The sequence below is a fragment of the Girardinichthys multiradiatus genome, chromosome 19, assembly GCF_021462225.1.
Source record: "Girardinichthys multiradiatus isolate DD_20200921_A chromosome 19, DD_fGirMul_XY1, whole genome shotgun sequence".
NCBI lineage: Eukaryota > Metazoa > Chordata > Actinopteri > Cyprinodontiformes > Goodeidae > Girardinichthys > Girardinichthys multiradiatus.
This window is the reverse complement of record NC_061811.1, coordinates 11586355-11613779: the sequence shown is the minus strand read 5'-3', so window position 1 is coordinate 11613779 and position 27425 is coordinate 11586355. Positions and strand designations below refer to the sequence as shown.

The window sequence follows — 27425 nt, the reverse complement described above, 5'->3', positions numbered from 1 at the left end:
AAACTTTTGGTCTGTACTGTATGCAATGGTGGATGTTCAGGTGCTGTATATGTAGCTGAGGTATTTTGTTTCCACCAATGCAGAGCTTGCTCAAGAATAGCCACAGGCAGGTGTGAGAGTCTCCAATAAGAGCCCTTAAAACTTATGAATTGTTTAAAAATAAGGTTCAGTTTTGCTTGGTAAAATATGTAAAAAAGTACAATTTGTGTTCAGACTTAAACCTTCAGGTCATCAAGTTATTCAAAGAAGGGGATAATTTAAAAATGCAAATAATTCTAATAAGACTAAAACAGCAACAGATGGGTTTTCTAGGCACTGCTTTATTTTGTCACAGTGTATTGAGTTAGTCACAATACAACATGAGCAACATTTACAGAGAGTGATATTGTACACAGATATACAATCGATGTCTTATTATGGCTTGAATTGGATGAGATATTTAGCTCTTTGCAGATCATTAGTGAGGAGCATGCTCAGGTTTCTGAGGATGCTGGGCTGAAAATTACAGCATTTGATTTTTTTAAGCTACTTACAAAGAGAAATATGAAACAAAACGCCATGATATGCTGGAGTTTCAGAGCAGCTTTTAAGTACATTTAAAAACCTTCAGTTGGCAGTCACCATCTATTTTTAAAATTTTTTCAGCCCCACATGGAGATGAAAACCCGATTTTTAGAGCCAAGGCAGAGAAGAACCACAGTACAATAGAAAAATATTTTGATTATATTGTGATATTAAATGAGTTGGCAATATTAATGCAATATGTTGATGCTCCAGAAAACAATATTGTTTTTACATTTAGTTGTAGCCTCATTAAAATGTTAGCTTTAAATCATCATCAGCTTGTATTTTGGTTATATGTTACAATATACAAATAAAAAATAAATAAAACTGAAACATGCTTAGATGTTTGTTATTTTAACCAGAAATATTTCAGTTTCTTTTTCGTGGAGTTTTAGGTTCCACAAATGTGTTGCAAATGCTATGTTTAAGATTTACAAAATAGCAGAAAAATAGGGACTTACAGTCCACCTGGTAGGTGCTAAAATTGCATTGAGTCTTATTTGTTTTAACTGCTGTCCAGCCTGACATTCAGTCAAGATCTTTACCCTTTGCACATAAAGAATAAATTTCATTCAAATGCTTTACCTATAAAGTTATTTCCAAATACTAGCTGCTTTCATGTTCAACATTAACACCATATGGACAGATCACCATCCCACTGCATTAATGAATTATCCTGTAGTGGAAATATTGTTTTTCTTTCAATGTTGGAACAGAAAAGGTGCAACTGCAATTCTCTTCAGATCTTTTAGAGACAGAATAATAGAACAGTTAAAGGAGCTAAACAAAAAGTGCATAATGTTTCATAAACACAATATAGCAATCCTACATTGTTCAGATTTGATCTCCTTCTTTACTTTTTTCCACATGTCTAGGAGAGCTGTACTTACATTTGTAAATTTGTGTGTTGAGATAACCTCTTTAGTTTTCTCTTTATCCCAGGGCGACATGTTTTGCGTGACCTCAACAAAACAAGTTAATTTCATTCTGGCTAGAGGAAACAAAGCTTATTTCATCTTGTATCTGTGTGTGAAATGCATTTTATCGTATTTGGAGGAAACAAATCTTGTTTTTTCTTATCTCAGTAAAACACTAGTATTTTTTTCTGGTTGTATTCAGGAAATAAAATTTATTTCATTTTGTTGTCTCAGTAAAACAAATATTTTTTAATTTCATATGTGAAAATAATGTATTTAGTTTTCTCGTCATATCAAAGAAACATTGTTTTTGTGTAAACTAACTAACTAAAACAAATTACTTTAAATAAGATTAATAAAACAAAGTTTTATCTAATTTTGAGGAAAAAAAATGCTAAAAGATATTTTAGTTCATTCGATGATTGTGATGCTGAAATTAATTGTTTTTGTGTTAGATCCAGTGCCTTTGGTGAACCGTATTATATTTCCTTCTGGGGATTATCTGTCCCTGCAGGTCACAGCAGTTAACAACATTTTCAGGGGAATTAGGCTTAATTGTCTTGGTTTCTGACCTACAACAGTTTTATTGTGTAAGAAAATGAGCTCTTTCAGTTCGAAATAACGTCATAACCTGACTAGATTTCAGTTATGTTAAATCATAAGTTACTTTGAAAAAACAAGCAAATATAATTTGTAGCAAATCAAGCATAGTTTTCTCAGGCGCCTGGAATAACACCACTCAGTTCTACACGTCATGCTTGTTTTTTGTTTTAATTCTGTGAAATCACTTTTTGCTACATTTAATTGTAGGGAAAGTGCTCTACAAAATATTTTGAACAACAAAGCAACCTTTACCTTGAACAAATAAGCTAAAAACATGTCCTATTGAAATAATGCAGTTGAAATATATTGAAGCCTGTCCTTAGCAGCTTATGTAGATACATTATGACAGCTGTTGCTGCAGAGGACAGCTGTTAAATCAGTGAAATGAAATAAAGTAAAATTCTAGATTTGCGCTGCATGGCTGAACCATATATGGGTCTTTTTTAAGGCAAGCCATTTAAGCAGTTTGGTGTTAAAGCTGAAACCAAACAAGCTGCAATAAAATCCAAAGTGATGCAGAATGAAATGAAAAATTCATGGGATGAAACAAACTTCAGTGTTTAAGGAAACATTTGTTCTTGTCTTGATTTATCCACGCAGCTCATGTATCTCATTAATTATCAACTGTTATGCAAATATGATATCTGATTAATGAGTTGTACAATATTCATTTTAACCAAATGAACTTTCAGATTTCCTAAAAACTAGTATATTTGCATAGACCACAGTATATTCCTGATATCTACACCTCTGTTTCACTCAAAAACATTCTGTCTCAAACAGCATGAATACTGTTTAATGTTTAAAACGTTTCCTATTCAGATTTTATCCAATCAGAATGGATATTTACATATAAAAACTGATAAAATTTGTTCTTGTTGCATCTATTAAACATTTTGACTGTAGTCCTATTAGCAAATGTTTATTTGTAGTTTAATTTTGACAGTTTGGGAAGAAACATTTTGCCTCTTAAGGCTATTTGTAGTCAAATAAATGAAGGACTCAGCCCCTCCGTTCAAGTTAAAGACCAAATCAGAGCAACTTCAACCGTTTTTTTCAAATGTGTTGAGGCTTTTAACTCATGATAGTTAAATTCATCTTTGACAAATGTGTTAAAAAGCATGACCACAACCAAAAGTTGATTAAAGAGTGATGTTGGAACATTTTGGAACATCAAACTCAGTCTTTGTCGCTTAACACAAAGTTGACCAAAGACAAAAATAGTAATAGCAAAGTCTGCAGCTCACAAGGCAAAGATTTATATGGTAATTTCTTCAGTGATGAGGATCAATTCAGGAAATAAGTTGTCTGAGTATCTTGTAGACGTAACAAACCAGCACCCTAACCAGGCGCTATGGTGAGGAAAGTGTGCCTGTAATTCACCAACGTGGTTAACGACCACTTGGAACAAAAAAAGTAATTTGAAATTAATAAATTCTGGCAGCACTCAGGTAGACATTGTAATTGTAATTTTCTTTTTTTTTTTGTCATAAAACTACACTTTAAATAACTTGGGAAAAAAAGTGAAAATGCAGATTCTGATTTATTTGTATCTTATGCTTTCAGGATCTTGAGGATCCTGAGGTTATCTTGCTTTGGCCATTAAATGCTAATCTATAAGCATTTTACAGCTAATTGTTAAAGCGTTCTCTAAATATTTACAAGAAATGCTCAACGTTTTAAACAAAGTATAAATCTGTCGCTTTTTTATAATGATATAATTCATTTGAACAAGGCTTGAATTTACATTAGCATAGAGATATTGTATTTAATAACGAGGGCTGCTGTGCAACACTAAAGCCTACAAACATTCTGCATAAACAATGTTTGATTTTGGTTTAAAAACAAAAATGTAAAAAAACAGTTGACACCGTAGGATGCGTTTGCAGGAGGAATGCCACCTGAAAACCTTCATGGCTTGGTGACTGAACACTAAAGTGTCAGCCAGGGGATTTGGAACAACAAAAAGTGCGAAAAACTAATATAAAACGAAACTACAAGTTAATTGTATGACATTCTTCAATTTCTGCAGAAAATATCTCTTTTTTTAAAATGCATGCATGCCTGAAAGAGAAAATGATCCTAATTGGTATTTGTTCTTTTAGACAATCTGCTACTAAAAGCTGCCTTTAAAACGCTATTGCTGTGCTGAAGGACAGTGTTTTTGAGAAGTGCTTTAGATGCCACAGACTTGTACAAAATGATGTCCAGCCCAGAGTTTCATGAACATCTTCGGTAAGAAAACAATCAATTTAGAGCTGGAAAGGTTAAATTAACAACTGACATGTTTGCCTGAACACGGCATCAACTCAATCCTTTTTATGTAACATAATACATGAAAGTATAAAATCTGTCTGCCATAAAAACAAACATCATTGCTTCTGATAGCCCACAGAAAAGACCCAGAGAACAATAAGGTTGTATTTGTAAAGATACGCTCCCTGATTGTTCTTAAGAAAATTATTATGCTATTGTTCAGATAAGATTGAGGCATTTCAAAGAAAAATCAAGGAACCTATCTTTCAAATTAGGGACAATATGCCTTAATTCCAGCTGCAAAGTGCAAAGCAGAATATTAATGCACAGAGGCAAAGAGAAAACAAACATTTGGGCTGTTATATTAAAGATTGATGGCAATAGTTCCTCTGTGTAGACTGGAGTTTTACATATGCAAACAATATATATCACAGCTAATTTCTCAAACAAATCAGCCTAACTTTGATAATGTTCCTGCTTATTGTGCAGAATCAAGATGTTGAAGCTGTTGCCACTAACATGCCATGCCTCACTGCAGCCAGGCCCTTTAATTTTATCAGAGCAAGAGTTTGCAAAGTTATTTCTAACTATTCTAAAAGCAGCTGAGATGCTTGCAGATGTTAAACTCCAGCTAATTTCATTTATAAATAGCAATTTATTTTATAAATACAGATAAGCAATCCAGTAAACTAGATTAAAAAGCCCAAAAGCAGTGGGAAAAAATATCCGTGAGTAAGAATCAATCTTGGAAACTCGCACGTGCATCCTGTTTTCTCTCCACGCCCCTGATCGACAGTCGTCGAAGCAGCAGAAGAAGCTGGCACAGTCTTTTCCATCTAAACAATCATACGCATAGTCGTCGTCATCCTGATATGGCACGATGTTGTTCATCTGCAACAGGGATGCTCCAGGTCGGATATTGACCATGCTAGGAACCTTCTGCTGCAAAGAAACCCCAGTTACTTTTGCAGCTCTAATAACAAAAAGACAGAGCAAGAAAGACAAAAGATCAGTTTGTACCTGAGCACTGTTGCTGGTTTTAGTCTTCTTGGTCTGCCGGTTGCTGGTGAAGTAGTGCAAGGTGCCGTACTCCATGAGAGCAGCGAAGGTGAAGATGAAGCAGACAGAGACGAACAGATCCATGGCAGTTATGTAGGAAACCTTTGGCAGAGACTTCCTGGAGATGGTGCTCAGAGTTGTCATAGTGAGGACTGTAGTGATTCCTACAGAGGGATCAGTTCCTGAATTAAAACTCATTTACAGAATTATTCGTTTTTCTTGCTAATAACGTAGCAAACATAAAACATGGAAATTCTGCAGGATAATTGGGTAAAGTAGAGAAATGCAACAAGAAAACACCTGGTGACTGGCTATGGCCATGACAAGCCCTGATTATTTAATGCTCGGTTTGGAGGGTGTTACCAAGGTAAGAAGAGTAAAATATTTTGAGTGTCACTAAGGTGCTGAAAAATTATAACAAACTAAGCACAACAACTGAAATATGCTTCTAGAAATGAGACCAGGCATGTCGGTTGCTCCTTCAGGCTGCCACATGGGATGCTGGGTGGGGTCCAGGGGCTTGTGAGCAATAACAAAATACTAGAAGCTGAACATATTGCAGGAGAATAGCTCTGTTTTATCCTTTTGTGGGAGTGAAATTCTGTCGGTCTTGGAACAGGAAAAACCAAGAAAATTGGTAATCCTCTGGAAGTCTCACAGCTAAGATAAAAGACAACTTACTCTGCAGGAAATACTAACTAATACTAATACTAAACTAAACTAAACTATGTTAACAGTTAGAAGAATATGCTACAGTTTAAATTGTCAACTCTGTAATCATTTAGTCTTTGTATTGAAATCATAATGAAATCCTGTGACTGCTCTCTCACACACATAGTGTGTTGTCACGTATAATATAATATAATATAATATAATATAATATAATATAATATAATATAATATAATATAATATAATATGATATAATATAATATAATGATCACTCAGGATGAAACCACTTAAGGCTCCTGTATAGTTACAATACATGAATGATTAACCAATCTAACACGTAATAGTACCTAATTTTCTGTTTCTGTAGTTAGGACAAAATCATATTGGGTTTGGTTCATAATTACGTTTATTTGTCTTTTCCTTGATCTATGTCAATTAGACCTGCTCTCCGTGCTCCAATCTCACCTGATCCTCATTTACTAATCACCACACCTGCCCCTTGTTATTCTTCAGCTTCATCAGTATAAAAACTCTTGTTTCTTTTGTCCATGCTTAGGGTGTTGTGCATTACTTCATGTCCTGCTATCAGTTCTAAGCTCTAGTTGAGTTTATATCTTTAATCAAAGATGAACACTAGAACAACAGTCTGTCTTTTTTAAGTTGGGCCAAGTCATAATTTACAAAAGTGTTATTAATTCCAAACTTTTTATTAATAATAGCTTTATAAAGGACCCATCAAGATGCTAATGCTGTAGCTAAATTAAAAAGTGTCTCTCATACATTTTGTTTTCTTTTACCCTAGGGAAAGCCTCATAACTAGTTAAGATTACGGACTGCTGGGTGACTATAGCAAAGATGACATGTGAGGTTCCCCAAGGCTCTATTTGTGGGACACTATTCAATATCTATATGTGTAAGGACTGTCACATCTCTTACCATGCATATAATGCAACTTTGTATATTCACTATATACCAGCTCCTTGCAAGTGTGTCCATAATTTTAATGAGTGGATGGGTCAGAATTTCCTCCGACTTACTGCAGAAAAGACAGAAATCGTTGTTTTTGGCTCCAAAAATACAAGGTTAGAGATCAGTGCACAACTTGACTCCAGAGCAAGCAAGAAACCTGTGTGTTTTTACTGATTCAGATCTAAATCTTAACATTTACATAATGTCTATTACCTAAACACCATACTAACATCTCAAAAACAATGCCCAAAATATTTTGATTACGAACAGGACATAGAAAAAAATGTAGATGCTTTTGTTTTCAGTAGTTTAGATTATGGTAATGGTGTCTGTACAGGTTCCTGCAAAAAAAAAAAGATCAATCAGGCAGGTGCAACTTATCAGAAATGCTGCTGCCAGAGTCTTGACTAACAACAAGAAAGTTAATCATGTCCCCTGGGCCTTAAATCACTGCAGTGGCTTATTTGTAAACGGATAGATTTGAAAACACTTGTTCTTGGCCTAAAGGATATTGCATGGTGTTGAACATAAGTTACTGTTCAGGTATGAACTATCTAGACTCTCTGGGTCATCGTTTCTATGCTCCTCAGCTCTACGACTAACATGGGATTTTCAGGAACGTTTGGTTCCCATAAAATAAAACATTATTCATTTTTATTTCCTTAGCTATTCTTTTAAATTAGCATTTTACTGTTTGTTATAGTGGATGCCTATTAAATTTTTGATATAAATAATGTCATTTCTTTTCTTTACCAATGTTACTTTAGGTTACTTTAAAGCATTTTGAATTATTTTATACATGAATGATGCTATACAAAAAAACTTCCCTTGCCTAGTCTGATTGACAATCACTTCTGGTCAGTCATGTTACTTTATTGGCCCATAAAGGACAAAAAATGGCAGGAGCTCAGTCCGGCAGGAGGTTGGACTCTTAGATGTTAAACTTTTGTTAACATTTCAAACCTAGAGAGGTCCGAGCTGGGACCGCATCCTTGTTAATCCAGAAAGAGACCCAGGACAAGACCACAATCATGCTGCAGGGAATATAGGTCTGGATGGTGAAGTAGCCCATCCGCCGACTCAGATCAAAAAAGATTGTCATGATGACATATTCCCCTGAAACAGATTCAGCACAATAGAGATCAAAGGGATTTTCAAACTATAGCTGTGTAAAACTGAAGATGATAAGAAGATTCTGCTCTACCTGACTGAGTGTGCGCCTCATCAGTGGTGTTCCTCATCCCTACAAAAGCAAACTGGTAGAGTCTCCAGTAACGCTGGTCGGCCACCTCCACCGCCCGTCTCTGCCACCGATATGTGATCTCGTTCTTAGGGTAACCATCTAAAGAACACCCCAAAACAGATTAAACAAAAACCTCTCGGGTTCCTACAGATGTCGTTTAATGTAGCTCACACATAGACTGCGTATAAAAGATGGATGTAGCCACAGCATCTTAAAGTAAAGCTAATGTGACTCAAACATATAGCTATCCCTCACAACAGGCTTTACAAAAATGAGTTTCTTTTTTTTTAAAGTTTTTATGGCAGTAGTAGTTTTTATTTGCAGTATTCAAACAGGAAATGGGCAGAGAGAGAAGGGGAAGACATTCCCATTTCTGACCTAAAAGAAAAATCAAGAACAGCTGTAAACAAGAGAAGTTTAAGAAAACCTCTTTTGTGTTTACCATTTTAAGCCCTCCTATTAGGTAAGATGAGCTTGCTATGCTACACCAAAAAGAAGCGGAGTGTTAAGGAACAAGGAACCAGAGCACGATTTCTTTTAAACGTCACGGGACTGGTGACATATGACGACTTTTAGGATGTGGGATGTGTTGATGCTTCAAGGGTTTGTGTGTGAATGTCTTTCAAAATGTTGCAATGTCGCCTGAGTTTGCTTTAAAAATCATGTTTACATCTGTTTCAATGAAAACTTACAGAACTGAGCTAAACTCTTAATGAGATGGACTAAGGTTGGATGTTCTACATTAATCCAGTGGCTAATAATGTAGCTGTAAAGGATTAAAGAGCAACATTTAAAAGGAATCATTGTTGTTTTTATCTAATAAAAGTAATAAATTGTCTTTCCCTCTTAAATCCTTTTTAAAAGAGCAAGCAGGCTCGTAAGCACATTTGACTTCTGGGGCACTGAGTGAATGGCTAATTTATTTTAAGACAGACCCTAAAATGAATATGATTCCTAACTTTTACTATGGTATTATCAGGAATAATCCATAAATTTAAGAACTCCGGATAGAAAACCCAGCGCAAAAAGGCATGTCTCTGCCATGTAATTAAACGGTGTACTATAGAGTGAAACAAATCAAGATGGTGATTTGAAAAAGGACATTAAATAACAGTGGCTACGTCCTTCCTTTACATAGTCTATGACTGGTTGTACTTCACAGGAAACAGCGTTAAGGCAAAGAAAATGGAATTATTCAAGATGTCACTGACCTGCTCAGTCACATTAAATTTCTTCAAATAAGCAAGATATTTTTTAATGTAAATAGTCAAACCCCTGTTAAAGTTGGCAAAAGTGGTAAAAAATGTTTATTCAAAGCCAGTGGTACTATGTAGAAATATTTGCTCCTCTTGCTGTATGCATTAGGAGATAGAAATACAAAGTGGTGTAATTTCTTTTGGTTAATTGTTTGATTCTTGATTTTGTTTATTACTTTGAGAGCATGGCAGTTCTCTTAAAAAATACAACAACAAGAGATTTGTTTTTTCTATAGCCCAAAAAAGGCTAAAACTTAATTTAGTTGAACATAGTAAAGCAGTTGTTCTTTATGTGATCCTATAGGATTTAATTTCAGATCAGGTAACAACTCAACTCCACTGACAGGCTGAGATCAAAGTGAGTGGACGTGATGAAATACCAAAACAGGCAGCTTATTCAGTTAGTCTCAGAATGATAATGACAGTGAAATGTCCAGTACGTTTAAGTCTTCAGGATAAAAGGAAAATAGATTTGCAAACAAAGTCATCATGGCTTATTTGCACAAGTGACAGTTAACATTTTCCTAGTTGCACCTTACTCTACAGCTTGCTCAACAGTTACAAAGAAAAGATTAGTTTAATAAAATGTTATCAGATTGTATTATGAAACCATCAAAGTATTTTACAAAAAAGACTCAGACGTCATTAGATTGTCAACAGGTTTTACATTAAATAATCACAAGTGTTTTCTAATAACACACTGGCTCAATAATTATAATTATCCAGCATTTCCATAAAACAAAAGCCCATTTGACCATTAGTGGCTGATTTTCATCCTAAGAGATACAGTATTGTACAAAGGTTTTAGGCAGGTGTGAAAAAATGCTGTAAACAAAGAATGCTTTCAAAAATGGAAGTGTTAATCATTTACAACAATCAACAAAATGCAGTGAATGAACAAAAGAGAAATCTAAATCAAATTAATATTTGGTATTACCACCCTTTGCCTCCAAAACAGCATCAATTCTTCTAGGTACACTTGCACACAGTTTTTGAAGGAACTCGGCTGGTAGGTTGTTTCAAACATCTTGGAGAACTTACCACGGCTCTTCTGTGGATGTAGGCTTTCTTACATCCTTCTGTCTCTTCGTATAATCCCAGACACACTTGATGTTGAGATCAGGGCTCTGTGGGGGCCATACCATCACTTCCAGTAATTCTTGTTCTTCTTTACGCTGAAGATAGTTCTTAATGACTTTGGCTGTATGTTTGGGTTTGCTCACTTAGCATTTTGTAAATTGATAAAAATAAACAATCATCATTTATATTTCTGAAAACATTCTTTGTTTACAGCATTTTTTTCACACCTGCCTAAAACGTTTGCACAGTACCGTAATAAAGAAAATGTGTATCTTCCTTCATGCTATATTAAATACTGGCTGATTGAAACCTAAACGATTTAAAAAAAGGAGCTGAATAGAAAGCTCTTCATTTACTGCATCATCTACGTTCCAGCCTTAACTCTTTCGACACAATATGTGAATCATAACTAAAAGAACAAGATCCTAAATCCAAGAAGCTAAAATTTGTTTCCTCTGTAGGGGGGCTGGATTTCACCTTGGACATCGTGTGAGGAACTTCATCATTGGTTGGGAACTTGGAGTAGAGCCCCTGCTCCTCCACATCAAAAGGAGCTGGCCGAGGTGGTTTAGGTTTCTGATCAGGACACCTTCCGTTGGAGGTTTTGCAGTTCGGAAGGGGATACAGAACTCATTGAAAGGAATGTTTATCCCTTCTGGTCTGGGTTCCGGGTTTCCCTCCTAGGTGTACCTTACTTTTCTAATTTTACCCTGTAATCCTTCACATTTTTTTCTAAACAATTGGCCTTGATATTACCTAAATATTACATTGTTAGTAGATCCTAATTCAGAAACCACTACCCCACTGCTAGAATTTTGTAACACAGCTGAAGTTTAAAGTGTTACCAAAGGCTTTTTTAGGCTTGTGTTTATCACAAACACGTGCTGATTTGATGACATTTACTGTGACTGAACTGCTCCTGACATTTGACTTAAACTCAGTGGAATGGTCTTTGTATTTTCCACTGATGTGTGGAAGATTAAGATCAAAATAAGTAATGAGAGGCAAAGCACAATGCAAGAGACAAATGAAGGATGACACAGACAGCATGAATCAGACTGGGAAAGGGTGCAGAATTCATTAAGTCTGTCAGCAAAATGGTACTGGGTGACCTCCCCTCTGCTGGTAGAGCAGATGATAGATTGGTACAGCCTCAAGCAGATAGGCTCTTTGGCAAGGAGAATGAACACAGGCATCGCCACTGTGCTAGCCCCTTTTTCTGGGAGAACTACGGAAGCTGAAGTCAAGATGACGGGTTCGAGAATGAGAGACAGTTACGTTTGACAACCTACAGCTCGAAAACTCCAGGGGACACGAGTGCTCATCCATTGGAAAGTTATGCAGCTTAAGGTAACACTCCGCATTAATAGTCAACCTGATAAAACAGAATTGTGACAGAGAAACAAATCAAGTCTCAACATTCTTTTGTGTTTCTTCTTTTAACTGTCTCTGTAATAACACCAATAAAAACAGACAAATAGATCATGCCTTGGCAAACTGGGGTTACTTTAAAGAGAAACACATATGCACACACTAAAGCTGCACAAACAACAAATGTCTTTAGAGTTTAACATTAAATATGGGAACAAAATCTGTTTGAAATATTGGCCTTTGTAGTGTTTTACCTTAGTGTGTACATGACTCTCCCATTACTCCACAGCCTCAGGAGCCGGTTGGGAGTTGTGATCCAGTGGGCATCGGATTTTCGGGAATTCCTGAAGAAGGTGTCAGGTATCCAGATTTTGCCTACCATGTTACTGTTGAGCATGAGCAGCTTCATTGAACTGTTGAACTTCAGTCGGCTGTCGTACCACGTTTGGGCAAAGAAGATGTCAATGGTGTACTCCTGCAAGAAAGTCAACGCAAACATTGTCTACAGACACAGTTTTCTGGTGCCTATTTGCCAATTCTTGTTAAAGTTCAATACACACACATTGTTCTTCTAATTGTCAGACTTTCTTTCACCACTACTCACTTGTATTTTACCCATCCCTCACACTGGATGAAGATTCTGCTATGCTGTAAAAACATCAGCCAGAGCCTGGCTGGTCTTTGCCAGGATTTTTAGGGGTCCAGCGAGGCACAGTAACTATGTTTAAATTATGTGGGACTGGTGCATATATGCGTGGTTTGATAAAGAACCTGCCTAGGCTACAACCCCGCTAATGATCATATCATGCTAGTAGCTGCCCAAGAGATGTTTTGGTTGCTTGACTTATCACACTGTGCTGCTACTCTTGCAACAACCAGTATGTCAAAGTGGTTCAGCTTCAGTCCTCAAGGTCATGTATTGGACTCAGCCTTGATCTAAGACAGCTGGTTTAAATGGCTTAGTTTCTCACGTTCTGCAGAGACTTGCTAATGCTAATTTGATTTAGGTGTTTTAAACAGCGACACTTTTAAAACATAAAAGACTCCAGTTCTTAAGGACCGGAGTTTAACACTACCGCCTACTGCCTACTCTTTACTATGGACAAATAAATACAGAGCTTAATTCACCTTTTGGGTGGAAAAGAAGGAAGGCTTTGATCTCATCGTGTTCTGGAAGTTAGGTTCTACTAGGTCAAGGTCCTGAATAGAGAACTGCTGCACCTTCATTCTCTTTTATTTTTTCCATACCCTTTTTTTAAAATTGTCATTCCATCCATCATCTATGCAAGATTGATTCACAGGGACAACAGGTCCAGGAGAGAAATTCAGACATCCCTCTCCTCAGTGACATTGTCAAGCTCATTGTGAGGAATCCCTAGTTATTGCTGGGCAAGAAGGGATATAAATCCTCCCAGCTGTGGGACCTATCTGGAAAGAGACCTCAACTGACACCTTTTGATGTAGAGGAGCAGGAGCTTTACTCCAAGCTTTCCCAGATGACAGGGCTGCTCACCCTTCCTGTAAGACCGAGTCAGGCCAACCCACAGAGAAAGCCTTTTTCAGCCGCTTGTGTCTGGGATCCCATCATTTCGGTCATGACCAATACCTGATGACAATAGGTAAAGGTAAATGGAGCTCACATTGCTGCAGACGAGTCTCCTAATCAGTCTGTCACCCCATCCTACCACATTCAAGTTTATAGCCTTAAGACCCATGTAGTAACAGACCTTGATTCTTGCTATCTGCTACTTGTTTACTGTATTGTATATAAAAGTCATTGTAGAAGAGATGCTATTGCCAGTTGACATCGTAGAGTAGGCTGCTTGCAAATGACACTCCCACCTAAGCCTCTCTGCCATTCCCCTGAGGACTGCATGTTTTTTTATTCACTTTACTTACACTCTTGTGTGGTGAGTGGCTCCTGCAAGGAATAAATACTAAATAGATATTTATTGAAACATCTCGACTCCCAAAGGTAATTTTTATTCCAGATTTCTAAACCAGTAGCGTTGAGCTAGAATGACATACAGTCATGCCTTTGTCAGTGAACAAGCAGTGATCTAATCATGAATTCATCAATCCATCCATTCATTGTCTATACCTGCCTATACGTGCAGGGTCACAGGAGGGCTGGTGCCTATCTCCAGCAGTCAATAGGTAGGAGACCAATAGACCTGGACATGCACTAAGGTCATCACAGGGCATGGTGCAATAATGTATGTGGTAAAATTGTCATGGGACGGTGTTGCTGACCTTTACAGTATGATGAGGGTGCAGGTGTGCATCTGAGAGAGAACAGCAAGAAAAGCCTATTTGGAAAATAAGAAACTTCAAAATTGCCTTTACACTTCCCTGGAAATTCCTATAATCAAGCCATGTGCTGGTAGGACATGCAGTCTCTGGAGAGCTTCGCAATTTCATTGAATGAGATATAAAAGTTAAGGATAGCTTCTCTGGAAGTATCTGCAGATAATACTGCAATCTGTAAAAACGTTTTTGATCTGCAACAATGTTTAATAGACTGATGCTTCAGAAGGACTTTTTAAAGCAGTCCATGTATAAAAATGAAAAAAAGCTGCTGTTAAATCAGAGGAAGCAGTCTCACCATGTTGATGGGGTCCACTGGTCCAATACTGTTGACATAAACTGCTGTTTCAATCACTGTTGGCCGCACTGAAACAAAACAAGAGAGCACAGTGACAGGCGTGGTTTCATACTGCAGATTTATGTCCTAAAACAACCAAACTCACAATAACAAGGGACTACTGAAATGTAAATACTTTTGAATTACTGTAACCACTAAGGACTACTCATTACAATCTATAGAAATAAACTGAAAATATTGGAAAGTGAATCCCCTTTGAATTTTGAGAATGTGTGTTTACTCAAATGCAGAAGATGTTATTGTACATGTTTACAACTGCTGAAATACTGATTTTGACCTTTTAATGTCCATTTGAGATAAGAGGAAGAAGCTCTGTTTTATCTTACCTCCAATATCAGGCCGTAGTTTGTTGTCGTAGCCCTGCAGCAGTTTATTCAGGATCAAAGTCACGTCGCTCTCATAGACCTTCGGTGATAACACCCAGGTTTTATTTATAGGTACATCCTCATAGTCCTCATCCTCCTGCATGCTGGGCCCAATGGCTGAACTGGGAAGGAGAGAAATTACCATAAAACATGCAGATATCCAGAGATTCCCACAGTTTATCTTGGTTCCTCAGAAAGTAGAGGTGTTTGCTGGCCAGATGGTAAATCAGATGACATGGTCAGCAACCATCTATTTGACTGAGAACCTCGATGTGATAATGTCCTGGAGGTATTTAAACTGTGATGTGTTTGAGTATATGCCACAGCATATGCAAAACACATTTTAATCATACCATGGCAGAACATTTCACACACATCTAGCAGATTAAATTTGCTTTGATTTCTCATTTAACAGTTGATAGACTGCATGCATGGTTTTATTCATTAGGCTGCTTCTTCTGCTTTCTACTATATATATATATATATATATATATATATATATATATATATATATATATATATATATATATATATATATATGTGTATATATATATATATATATATATATATATATATATATATATATATATATATATATATATATATATATATATATATATATATATGTATATATATATATATATATATATATATATATATGATAGGGACTGCGTCTGAAATTAGTTAAATCTCTCAAGTTTTCATAAAACACAACAAATTCTGCACTGTATAAAATTGTCAAGACTATTTTGCCTGTTACAAGCTAAATGTCTAATTACTAATTTTTTAAGTGGTTTCTTTTTCCAGTGTAACTCTTATATTGTTGTGGGGGAATTTTGACCAACTCTTCTCTCCAGTGTTGCTTCAGTTCATTGAGGTTTACAGATATTTGTTTCTTCACAGCTCTCAAACTCCTTGAGCAGCATTTCTATCAGGCTGAGATCTGGACTTTGACAGAGACATTGTACAATCTTTTATTGTTTTCTTTTTCAGCCATTCTGTTATACATTTTCTGCTGTATTGGAGGTCATAGAGTTTGTAATGTTCCAATTTGAACAAGTCCAGAATACTTCGATATACAGAGGAGATGATTGACTCATCGTCTCCAAGATTTCCAGATTACACGGCTGCAAAACAAGCCATCCACCACCGTGCTTAACAGTTGGTATGCTTTGTTTGTGTTGATATGCTATGTTCGGTTTTTTCCAAACATGGTGCTGTTCATTATGGCCACATTTTTCAACTTTGGTCTCATCTATCCAAATGAGGTTGTTTTAGATCTCTTCTGGTTTATTTAGAGGACATGCCACCTTCTTTTTAGAGAGAACATGTTTTCCTTATGCTGTTAAAATTCTAATAATAAGAATAGTAATTACTCTGAGCGTTGCATGGTCTGACTTTGGGGACTTTCAATTTTAGGAAGATTGGCAGCTGTCTTAATTTTTGTTTTTTTCCATTGGTGAATAACCAATGTCACAGTAGAGTGGAGGACGTGAGATAAATTGTACATGGCCTGATAGCCTTACCAAGACTAAAGCAAATGTTATTGGTGATGTCTTTTAGTCTTGATATTATGTTAACACACATTTGTATGCTTACATAACACTGTGATTAGTCCATCAATGAACCGAGCTAATTGATTAAAATCCTTTGAAAGCAGCAGGGATGGACTTTCACAAACAGCTTTTTTATTTGACCTTTTTGAGTGTGTGATTGTTGCACACATGAGATTAGATTTTAATTATTTTAAAACCTATGAAAGATCTGATTTTTTGTATTATGTCTTCATATCTAAGTCCCAATACCTGAAAAAGGGTGGAAATGTCAAATTTGTTTTAGAGCATTTAAAAATAACCTAGGTTAAATAAATATAGCCTAAAGTACTTCACAGTAAAGCTAAAGCAAGATAAATAAGCAGAACAAATGCACAAAAAATACAATAAACAAAAATAGAAAAAATGTCGACCTTCTTTTTACCATGATTGTACCATCATAGCAAAAACACAATGTCTGGAAACTCAGAGCGGTTATCAGCACAGATGAAGGGGATGTGATGAATACATTAAATCTGCAATAAACACTGGCTGTGCTGCAGATGTAATTCATCCAAAAACATGTTTTTATCTGTGTTGCTTCACCCTTGAACCCAGCTTACAGAGCTGTGAACAGCTTTAATGCATGCTGTTCTACATCATGTTGGATTTTTTTGGAAACCTTATGGGCTGCATTCTAAATAGCAAACCAGACAATACAACTTGTTTTTAATAGATGATTTAAAATTCTGATGGTATTTTTGTTGCCTTTGTTTATTGCTATATAAAAAAACAGACTTGAAGCTTCTATCCATGTCGTATCCATGCAAACTGCGCAAATCTGCCACATCAGCTGTCTTCTTCAACTCAATGGAAGAAGGGTGATCGTTTGCTTTTTCTTCTAAAATTAGAATGAAACTGAATTTATCTTTAGGCCAAACCGCAGTTCTTGAGCAAACAGAAAAAATTGTCTCCTACAAAAGAAAAGAGTTTAACTTACTTTTGACATTATAACCTTGCGTACAAATGCCAGGGTATCATGGTATTAACACAGAATTAAACAACAAAAACAAATATGGCATGGTCTGCCTTTTTAAATCAGAAAAGCAATAATAACTATTGTATTATAAACATTTATTTTTATTCTGAAGATACAAGATGTCACACTGAAATTAGCCAGCTATTTAATGTACTCATGACAATGGTTTCACAATTATAAAGATAATTTCAAAATAGAGGATCAAATTCTGCTTTAGTCACAAGTAGTGAGGCAGTGACGCAGTTGGGCAGTTCTCAGGATGTAGAAATGTTTTTCAATAGATATATATAGTGCGACTAAAGACATGGAAAAATACAGGAGAAGACCTGCAAAACTTTAGTAGATTTTATTAGAAGATAAACATGCTTATTGTGCAGAATGGTATCTCCTCATTGTAGAATTACATTTTCCAGCTGTTAGTTTATAACAGCATCACCTTAATAGGAGGGATGGGTGGGCATGCTCCCTTAATTTCCTCACTATGACTTTCCAAACCTTGTTTTTCTTGTAAGGAAGAGAGAAACTCTGATGAAACCAGTTGGGGGAGGGGGAATGTGGCGAGAAAACTTTAGTAGCATTGTTAAGTCATTTATCAATAGAAATGATGGCATTTTTAGTCCCATTTCAATATTCAGCAGAAACATGCAGAAATTGTGCATTCCTGTGTCATTTTTAATACTTTTATATAACTGAGTTTTTTCCTAAACAAAATAAAAGATGTCCAAACATAAACAATTTGCTGCCTACAACTCTAAACAGTAAACTCTAATCTGAATCTTAGGTTATACTGAGAGCTTTAATAACATATCAGTGTTTCATCCTATATGAATAACTGGTTGCTTAATTGTTTCCTCACAAGAACCGTTCCCTTTAATAATCAGAGACCATGCTGTGTGAGGATGTTATATTACTGTGACTCCCCAAGGGCAGAAACAGCTTTGAGCTTATAAAGCACAGTTCTGAGAGAAAGTAAAAGATCAGCAGTTTTCAGCCTCACTAAAAAATAAAAAAATAAATGTGCTTGATATTGGTCTTATGTGTGCACAATCAAAGCACAGGGTTGAGTCAGGTTGAATGTCAGAGGAAGTGTGCCTGGATTCAGTGCACACAGCAGCAGTTTCAGAATGTATCTTAAACAGAGCTATAAGAAGTTTCATGTGTCTGCTATCTGATGAGTCCTGCTGTTTCTATTACAGGCTGTTCCACATGGTTGAACTCTCAGCTTGTGCCAAGCGACACTGCTGCTGTAGTTCCCATCTAATAAAACAAATACCTGATATTATAAGGATCCCTGCTGACCTGGTGTTCAGCCCAGGATTTAAGCTACTCTTTCTTGAATGACTTCTCATCCATGACACAGTGACCTAGTGTCTGTGTAGTCATCTTAAAGCCTAAATGATTCTGCTGTCATGAGAGGACAATGATCTAAAGTGCTGACATCAGTCGAAAAAGAGGTCGATAATAAAACTACACAACCTTATTAATAAAATAACTTAAGGCAGAACAATGGAAGAATAAAAACTAGAGAAACACAGGCTGAAACAATGGGAACAAGGAATGCTGTGGATTTAAAGGATAAAGGAAGAAATCAATAAAAGCAAACAAGCCAACAGAAACAGCTCTAATACAAAATAAGGAACAAACTTGGAGAATGAGATACTTTAACAGATCACCTGAAAACAGCAAAAAGCACCTCTAGCAACAGTAACTGTTGTGGCTGCGTTGGTCATGAAACAGCATCTCTAACTCTAAGTCCGTGTCCTTGCCCTGGGTGGTAAATGCTGACATTTTTAACAAACAGTTCCTCTTTTCGGTTTAAAAAGTCTTCCTGGCTTTTAAAATCGTGTTAAGTCTTTGCCTTCCGTTTTTTATGGTTATATTTCAGCACCGATTTACATTCAGCCTGCAAAATGTGGATATATTTCTCCCAAAGAAAATCATTACTTTAAGAAATGAAGGTCAGTCAGTCCGAACAATTGGGAAAACTTTGAAAGTGTCCCCAAGTGCAGTCGCAAAAACCATCAAGCTCTACAAAGAAACTGCCTCACATGAGGACCGCCCAGGAAAGGAAGACCAAGAGTCACCTCTGCTGCGGACGATAAGTTCATCCGAGTCACCAGCCTCAGAAATCGCAGGTTAACAGCAGCTCAGATTAGAGAACAGGTCAATGCCACACAGAGTTCTAGCAGCAGACACATCTCTAGAACAACTGTTAAGAGGAGACTGTGTGAATCAGGCCTTCATGGTAAAATAGCTGCTAGGAAACCGCTGCTGAGGACAGGCAACAAGCAGAAGAGACTTGTTTGGGCTAAAGAACACAAGGAATGGACATTAGACCAGTGGAAATCTGTGCTTTGGTCTGATGAGTCCAAGTTTGAGGTCTTTGGTTCCAACCACTGTGTCTTTGTGCAGCGCAGAAGAGGTGAACGGATGGACTCTACATGCCTGGTTCCCACTGTGAAGCATGGAGGAGGAGGTGTGATGGTGTGGGGTTGCTTTGCTGGTGACACTGTTGGGGATGTATTCAAAATTGAAGGCATACTGAACCAGCATGGCTACCACAGCATCTTGCAGCGGCATGCTATTCCATCCAGTTTGCGTTTAGTTGGACCATCATTTATTTTTCAACAGGACAATGACCCCAAACACACTTCCAGGCTGTGTAAGGGCTATTTGACCAAGAAGGAGAGTGATGGGGTGCTGCGCCAGATGACCTGGCCTCCACAGTCACCGGACCTGAACCCAATCGAGATGATTTGGGGTGAGCTGGACCGCAGAGTGAAGGCAAAAGGGCTAACAAGTGCTAAGCATCTCTGGGAACTCCTTCAAGACTGTTGGAAAACCATTTCAGGTGACTACCTCTTGAAGCTCATCAACAGAATGCCAAGAGTGTGTGGAGCAGTAATCAAAGCAAAAGGTGGCTACTTTGAAGAACCTAGAATATAAGACATATTTTCAGTTGTTTCACACTTTTTTGTTCAGTATATAATTCCACTTGTGTTCATTCATAGTTTTGATGCCTTCAGTGTGAAGCTACAATATTCATAGTCATGAAAATAAAGAAAACTCTTTGAATGAGAAGGTGTGTCCAAACTTTTGGTCTGTACTGTATATAACAGCTGTTTTCATCTTTTCAGGTTGACACACAACTTTACACAGCAGTGATGTTGGCATGTAGAGGCTCAGCCCTTTCCCTTGCTTGCAGCGGCTTCCCTCTACAGTGATGCCTAATTATAAAAACATTGAGGGGTCCTGGAAGTTCACATTGTAAATATATCCAGAGAACAGCCTTTGCGACTGTTCAGTGAAAAAGGCAAAAGGTAAACTTTGTTTAAAGTTACTGTTAATAAAGAATTTTAGAAGGTTAGTAAATCTCCTGTAAAATTAAGGGTAAAAAAAAATCAAACTTGCTACACATTTACAAACAATGTTAGTTCAAGAAGAATTTTGTCATAAAACAGTTTTATGTCTTTTGTCAAACTGAAGCTGATACAATTCGACCAGATACTAATTACAACTGTTACAACATTCGATGCAAAATTCCAGAAAGTGAACTGAAACTGTTGCTGAAACTGTTGCTAAATGAATTTGTATGGACCATATCCTTGTTTATACTGTTACAAAACCCGTTTCACAATTAGATGTACAACTGAATCCAAGGTACACTCCAAGGTATATATTTGTCAAGGTATAAAAACCCCTATATAGTTTGACACATCAGGGTAAAACTAAATCAGTAATCTCCAAAGGCACGGGGGATTCAAATTTATCAAATGAGTTTTCATCAAAATTTATGTTATTGCCATAAAACACTAAACTGTTACAATCACACTAAGCTTGCTCTGGTTATTGCACACCTTGTCCCAAACAAAATTACACTTGTACCAAGCTCGAATCTTTGCTAACAGCATCATCATTAACATGACCAACCCTGCACTTAAAGTGTTGATAAAAGACAGCATCCTGCAATGTTGCAGACATTAAGATGCTGGCGGGATTTTCCCATTGTATTTGGGAATGTTCTTGTGGGAGCCATTGGAGTACGTGGAGCTTGCTGTAACCCACCAGGGGCGCTGCTTTCAGCACTGGGCTGCAGCTCCAGATCAGCTTTGAGCTGGAGAGACTTTCAGAGATGATTCACTAAATACTCTGCATCTCTTTGCGTCTCTGTTTTTTCTTTTCTGACTCTTATGGAGCTTAAATCAACAACAGTTACTCTGCCAACACTGATCAGTAGGGCTATGTGCAGAAACAAACTGTTACACTGACAGCTTCATAAATCTGTTAAAACCACAGCAGTCTGTCATTTTTATGTTATTTTCCTTACAGTCTTATCCAGAAACATCCTGAGCACAGCTGAAGAGACCCATAACATAGTTGATATATTTATAAGCAGCAGTCAAAATCATATTTAGACATTTAAAATACAATTTGACAGTTGTGTAAATATGTTAAATCTTTTTTTAAAGTCTACATAACATGCTTTGTCTGTGAAAGACATTTGGGAGAGTGTAAGTTTACATTTTTAACATTACATATGGGGAATGAGGATGAACACTAATTTAATATATGGAAAAACATCCACAAATGCACAATGTTTATGTAGGAATTCACTTTATTAGTTTGTGTGCTGTTAAATTAATGCTCAGTTTGTACAGTGGTGTTTAAAAATGTCTACAGGGACACAAATAATGGGTTTTACAAAACTTACATCTTCAGCTTTACTTCAGATTGTTTTAGAATATTGTGCAGAGTGATCAAATGCCTGAAATTAAGCCAAAATCATCAGCTAACTTCACTTCAGTGTAGTCGTATCATCACCATAGGCAAACCTTTTAAAGGGCCACAAGTGCAGAGCTTGCTCAACATTTACAGGTGGGTGATAGTACAGACACATGCAGGGAAATTAATTAATAAAATTACATATGGACAAAAATGACAGCAAAATGGGAACCCATGTCCTAAAAACCATCAAGGACAAACTGAAATTGTGCAGCAGGTAGAATGACAAATAACAGGAAAGGCACAAAGTTATTTTATCTGATTAATCCTCCTTAATATTGTTGAAGTAAAGATGAGAGCTACCAGGAGTCCTGTGTGAAGCCAACTTTGATGCATCCTGATCTAGTCCATGTGTGGGGTTGCTTCTCAACTGAGAGAGTGAGCTTGTGGAAAGGAAAACACCCCTGTAAAAGAAGGAAACCTCCAGAAAAACTAAGCTCAGTGTAAACATCTGCTGCAACCCACTGGGGCTTTGGGAAGACAAAGCATCCACAGAAAAAAAGTAAACACATACACACTAATCCAGGAGTGCTTTCCATGTTTAAGAAAAAGAAAGAGTTTGTCAGTTGTATCTCTAATGGTTTCATCTTGGAGAGAAACAGAGCTAAACAGAAACGCTCTGAGCCAGTTTTCAAGTCTATAGGATGAACGAGAGCATGTACAGTTAGCCACAGTAAAACCTCAGCTAGCAGCAATGTCTCGGAGAGAGACAGGGTTAAACAGTGTCATTATCACTGTGAGGCCAGCTTTACATACATCAACATGGGGTAGCAACCATGAAAAGGCCTCTGTTTAAAAATCAACACTTTCAAGCTTGACTTAAATTTGTTGATTTTGAACCTAAAAACACTGTGTCGACTGTTAAGCATGATGGTGGCAGCATCATGTTGTGGGGCTGTTTCTCTGCTTTATTGCACAAAGTGGATTCAACAATAAAAGGGGACAACTTAGAAAATATTTAATTTCATATTCCATCAAGAGACAGTTGAAACTTGAACAAAGCTAATGTTCCAAAGAACAATGAACCCAAACCCATCAAAACTGGGTTTAGAATGGAAAAGGCAGGTTAACAATAAGCTTCAAAATGGCATAGACCTCAACCTTGCTGGGATTTCGTGAAATATGCTTAAAAGCTAGGTCTATATCATCAATCCATCAATTTGAGGTTAGCTCTACCATTTTTGATAGAGTTGTGTACAATCCAAATAAGGAAGACTATTTGGAATAGCCAAGAAATACAGAAAGAATATATTATAGTCAGATGAGACCAAAGCTAAACTCTTTACAAATCAATGCACACTGCATGTTTAGAAGTAGAATGGTTCTGCACACCACTACCCCAAAAACACCATGCAAAACTAAAGTTTGCAGGCAGGAAATTCATAGTGTGGGCTGTTTTACAGCATACGGGTCTGGTGGTTTTTAAATAACTGAGAGAGGGATGCATGATGAAATGTACCCTGAAATCTTGGGGAGAATCTGAAGATGAAACAATTGTGGATTTCCAAGCAAGATAATTACATACACAGCGAAGGAAACACTTAACTGGTTTCAGACAAAGAAGGTAAAACTGCTAGAATGGCTCAGTCATCACTTGACTCATGTCAACTTTTTCCACAAGAAACCTTCAAAATTTGAGGATAGCTTTTGTGAAAGAATGGATAAAAATCACACCTGAGCAATTCATGTGACTAGTTTCTCCTTAAAGTAGAGACTTTTATATTGTTACCAATAAGGGATTCCTCACAAAGTAATGAATTAATTTCTGTTCAAAACTTTTTCCCTGTGTCATTCCATTTTTTATTTTAATTTTTACAAATAATGTACGGACTAATTCACTTTGATTCCTTTGTACATGTGGAGTGCTTGGGTTGTAACTGGCATATAATCATTCCACCTGCTTCAAATAAACCATTAAAAACCCCAAATGAAAGTCACATTCATGGATGGACAGTGGATGTAAACTTTTCATCCCAGCTGTTGGTGGAGAAAGGTTTCCGTTTGAGGAGTTTGGTAAGAACTCACAAAACAAGCACCAAAAATTCATACTTTCTGAGCAAAAATTGACATGCTTACACAGAAAATTAGCCGAGGCTCCTGTACTGCAAGTGGTAAAGGCTGGCATGCTGGGTCATATGGAAATATGGTGGAGATTTGTGCTTTTATCACTTCTTACTGCTTGGATTACAATGACTATGACAAGATACATTATTAACGTTATATTTTAGAAAATTCATGAGCAGAAATAAAAATGAAGGAAGATGTTTTGTCTGCTGATAAATTGTATGTTTTTTTGTCTTGTTTTTCCTGTTCATACTTAATAAGAATCCCTAATCTCCACAGTATACATAATTCTCAGAAATGCCATCAGCGCATTAACAGCGGGGACCAAAACCCTCCAATCTGCAAATCTCAGGTAGGTAAACAAAAAAAAACAAAAAAACAGTGTAAATCTGGTCTGGCTCAAAATGAACCCCATTATATCTGTACCTGCCAGGCCACAGCTCACACAATGATCCGCTGTAAAAAAGACACCTTCTGCGGTCATTTTAACCCCCCCCCCCCTTCCCATTACGACGGGCGTATGGAAGCAGCTCACTCACCAAAGACCGAGCAGCGCGAAGAGCAGCCAGGGAATCATGGCTCTGTCCCGCAGTGTTGTCAAAAGCAGCGGCTTCATTCCGGAGCTGGATCGGCACCGATGACAACTAGGGATGTGAATAATAAAAGGCAGCGGTTAGAGTGCGGGAAATCAGGCTGTTTCTGTCGGTGGATCACGGCTGAATGCAGAGGATGGTGGTGAGGCATGGATCCATGGTGCGTGCGTGTTTCGAGGGGAGGAGGATGGGAGCGCAGGGAGTGAGGCTGCTGTAGTCCATCTGCAGTGCTGCTGTGACAGATGCTGCTCTAAAACTGATGTTAAGAAGAGACGTGTTTCATCTTAAAATGTCAACTCAGCGGAGGGGGGTTTCTTTAAATTTGTCCATTTTTGCTGAATCAGCAATTTGAGCTTTTCTGATAATAAAAAAAAAAACAAGAACAAACCTCTGTTCCTGTGCAGTTTGAAAGATGATTTAGTGCCTTGCTCAAGGGCACACTGACAAAATGCAACGGTCGCTTTTATCTTTCACTTCATGTTTTCACCGTTTAGCTAAAAATATTGTCTCAAACTACTGTACCGTTATAATGTAGATGCTGTTAGAGATTTGTTCTGTCTTTGCATTCTTTGTTACACTTAAATGTTTCAAACAGATTAGACAGTCAGAAAATAACAACCTTTTTGATTGAACAATGAAGTTTCTAATTAGTATTTCACTTCCACAAGCTACCTTACTTATAGCTTGTACCAAACCACATTATACCTAATTTATTTGAGTATATTTTGTTGTATTGAAATTAACAGTCCCTACTTACTTTGGTCACTGGTTGACAACAAAAACATTTTTGCATGTCATTGTTGATAAATTCATTCAGCAAAGGGACAATTATAATCAGTATAACAACATGAAGTAGGCTAAAGGATCTCAGAATCAACATGCTTCGATCTTAAGAAACTCAAGAACACGCAAAACAAAGTTCTTGACATTCATTAAAAAACTATTTCAAGAGTGTAGGGATTCTAGTGAACACAATTATCCACAAAAAGAGAAAATGTGGAACAATGTTTAAGTGTTCTCAGGGGTGGTCGGTTGACCAAAATTACTGAAGGAGGACATTGAGCATCCAGGAGATCACAGAAGAACCCTGAACTGCAGGCATTGCAAGCCTTACCTCACTTAAGGTCAGCATGCATAATTCAACAATACGATTCACATTCCCCCAGAAAACATCTTAACCATCCCCCAAGACACTTGGGAAAAGTTACATCTGGCATGAAACAAAAAATCCAGTGTTGCTGCTGTACGAGAACATCAAAAAGGAGAATATCTGGCCTTCAGTTTGTGATTGTAAGCTAAAGGAACCTTGAGTTAAGCAGCAGGTGCATAATTTGAAGCACACCATCAAGTCTGTCACTAACAGGGTGAAAAACAAAACTAAAGTTTAGGGGTGGCCTAGTCAAAGTCCAGTCTTGTGTTTTTGTTGAGATGCTGTTGTGACCATAATTCCTCCACGGTGGCATGAAGACAAATAAGCAGTTATTGCACATTTAAAAGCAGTTTTGTTTGCAAGGGTTGTACAACCAGTTGTTCGGTTCAAAGGACAATTTCTGCATGTTTGGCCAGGCTGGTTTGGATTTCTTTTTTTTCTCGTGGAATGAAATCATGATTTGAAAACAGTATTTTCTACATACTCAGGTTATGTTTCTCTGATATTAAAATTACTTTGATGATCTGAACTTTTTCAGTATGATTAAATAGCAAAAAGGAGTAATTCGGAAGAGGGAAACACATTTTTCACATCACTGTTACAGTAACCAAAAGACACCAAACTATTGCTGCAGTTGTATTAATATTTTTTTAAGGTTTTTGTGGCACTAGTGGCCTTTATTCACTAGTAGATGTACAGGAAGAAGGACAGATAAAACATGCAGCCAATGGCCCAGGGCTGGGAAACAAACTGGGGACAACTGCGCTGAGGACTGTCGCCTCTTTGGTGCACCTGCTCTGCCCCTGAGCCACGTGGCGCCCCATTTTTATTAATATTATTACAACCACCTCAATTAACACACAATAAATATGTTGTTCTTGAAAAGTTATTGTTGATCATATAGAGTATGCTAAGCAAGCCTGCTTCCCAACTTGGGCAGAAAAATGAGACATAAAAGCTAAATTTCTTATGTGTCTTTGTTGGCTAAACAAAGATAATGATTCACCTAACTGAAATAGCCATCGAAAACATGAATATGGAAATCTGGTGTTTGCTTCCCATGAATAACTAGTGTGAAAATAAAGAGCTTCAGGATCAGACAGTCATTTGTGGTTTGTGCAGAAAGTAAAATAATTCTGGAAATTCTTAAACAATTTGCAGAAAACAGCTTACAGACACTCTTTGTTTCTGAAATGGGACCAGCCAAAAGAGTAAAGGTCCAAACATCTTGGTCTGCAAAGAGGCTA

General features: G+C 37.1%; 1 protein-coding gene across 3 annotated transcripts; it reads right to left on the bottom strand.

The window, feature by feature from the left end:
- Nucleotides 1-300: 300 nt before the first annotated feature.
- On the bottom strand, nucleotides 301-26369 carry gabrg1 (gamma-aminobutyric acid type A receptor subunit gamma1). 3 transcript variants are annotated; one of them, XM_047392851.1, is made up of 9 exons: nucleotides 24975-26369; nucleotides 14980-15140; nucleotides 14594-14661; nucleotides 12243-12463; nucleotides 11910-11992; nucleotides 8243-8380; nucleotides 8002-8154; nucleotides 5361-5563; nucleotides 301-5282 (listed from the first exon to the last, which is right to left on the bottom strand). In XM_047392851.1, the coding sequence occupies exons 1-9, from the start codon at nucleotides 25049-25051 to the stop codon at nucleotides 5001-5003; spliced, it is 1386 nt and encodes a 461-aa protein (XP_047248807.1). In that variant the 5' UTR covers nucleotides 25052-26369; the 3' UTR covers nucleotides 301-5000. The 3 variants fall into 3 exon arrangements, with proteins under 3 accessions (XP_047248807.1, XP_047248808.1, XP_047248805.1); XM_047392852.1 differs by having other exon boundaries at nucleotides 301-5279; XM_047392849.1 differs by having other exon boundaries at nucleotides 301-5563.
- Nucleotides 26370-27425: the final 1056 nt, after the last annotated feature.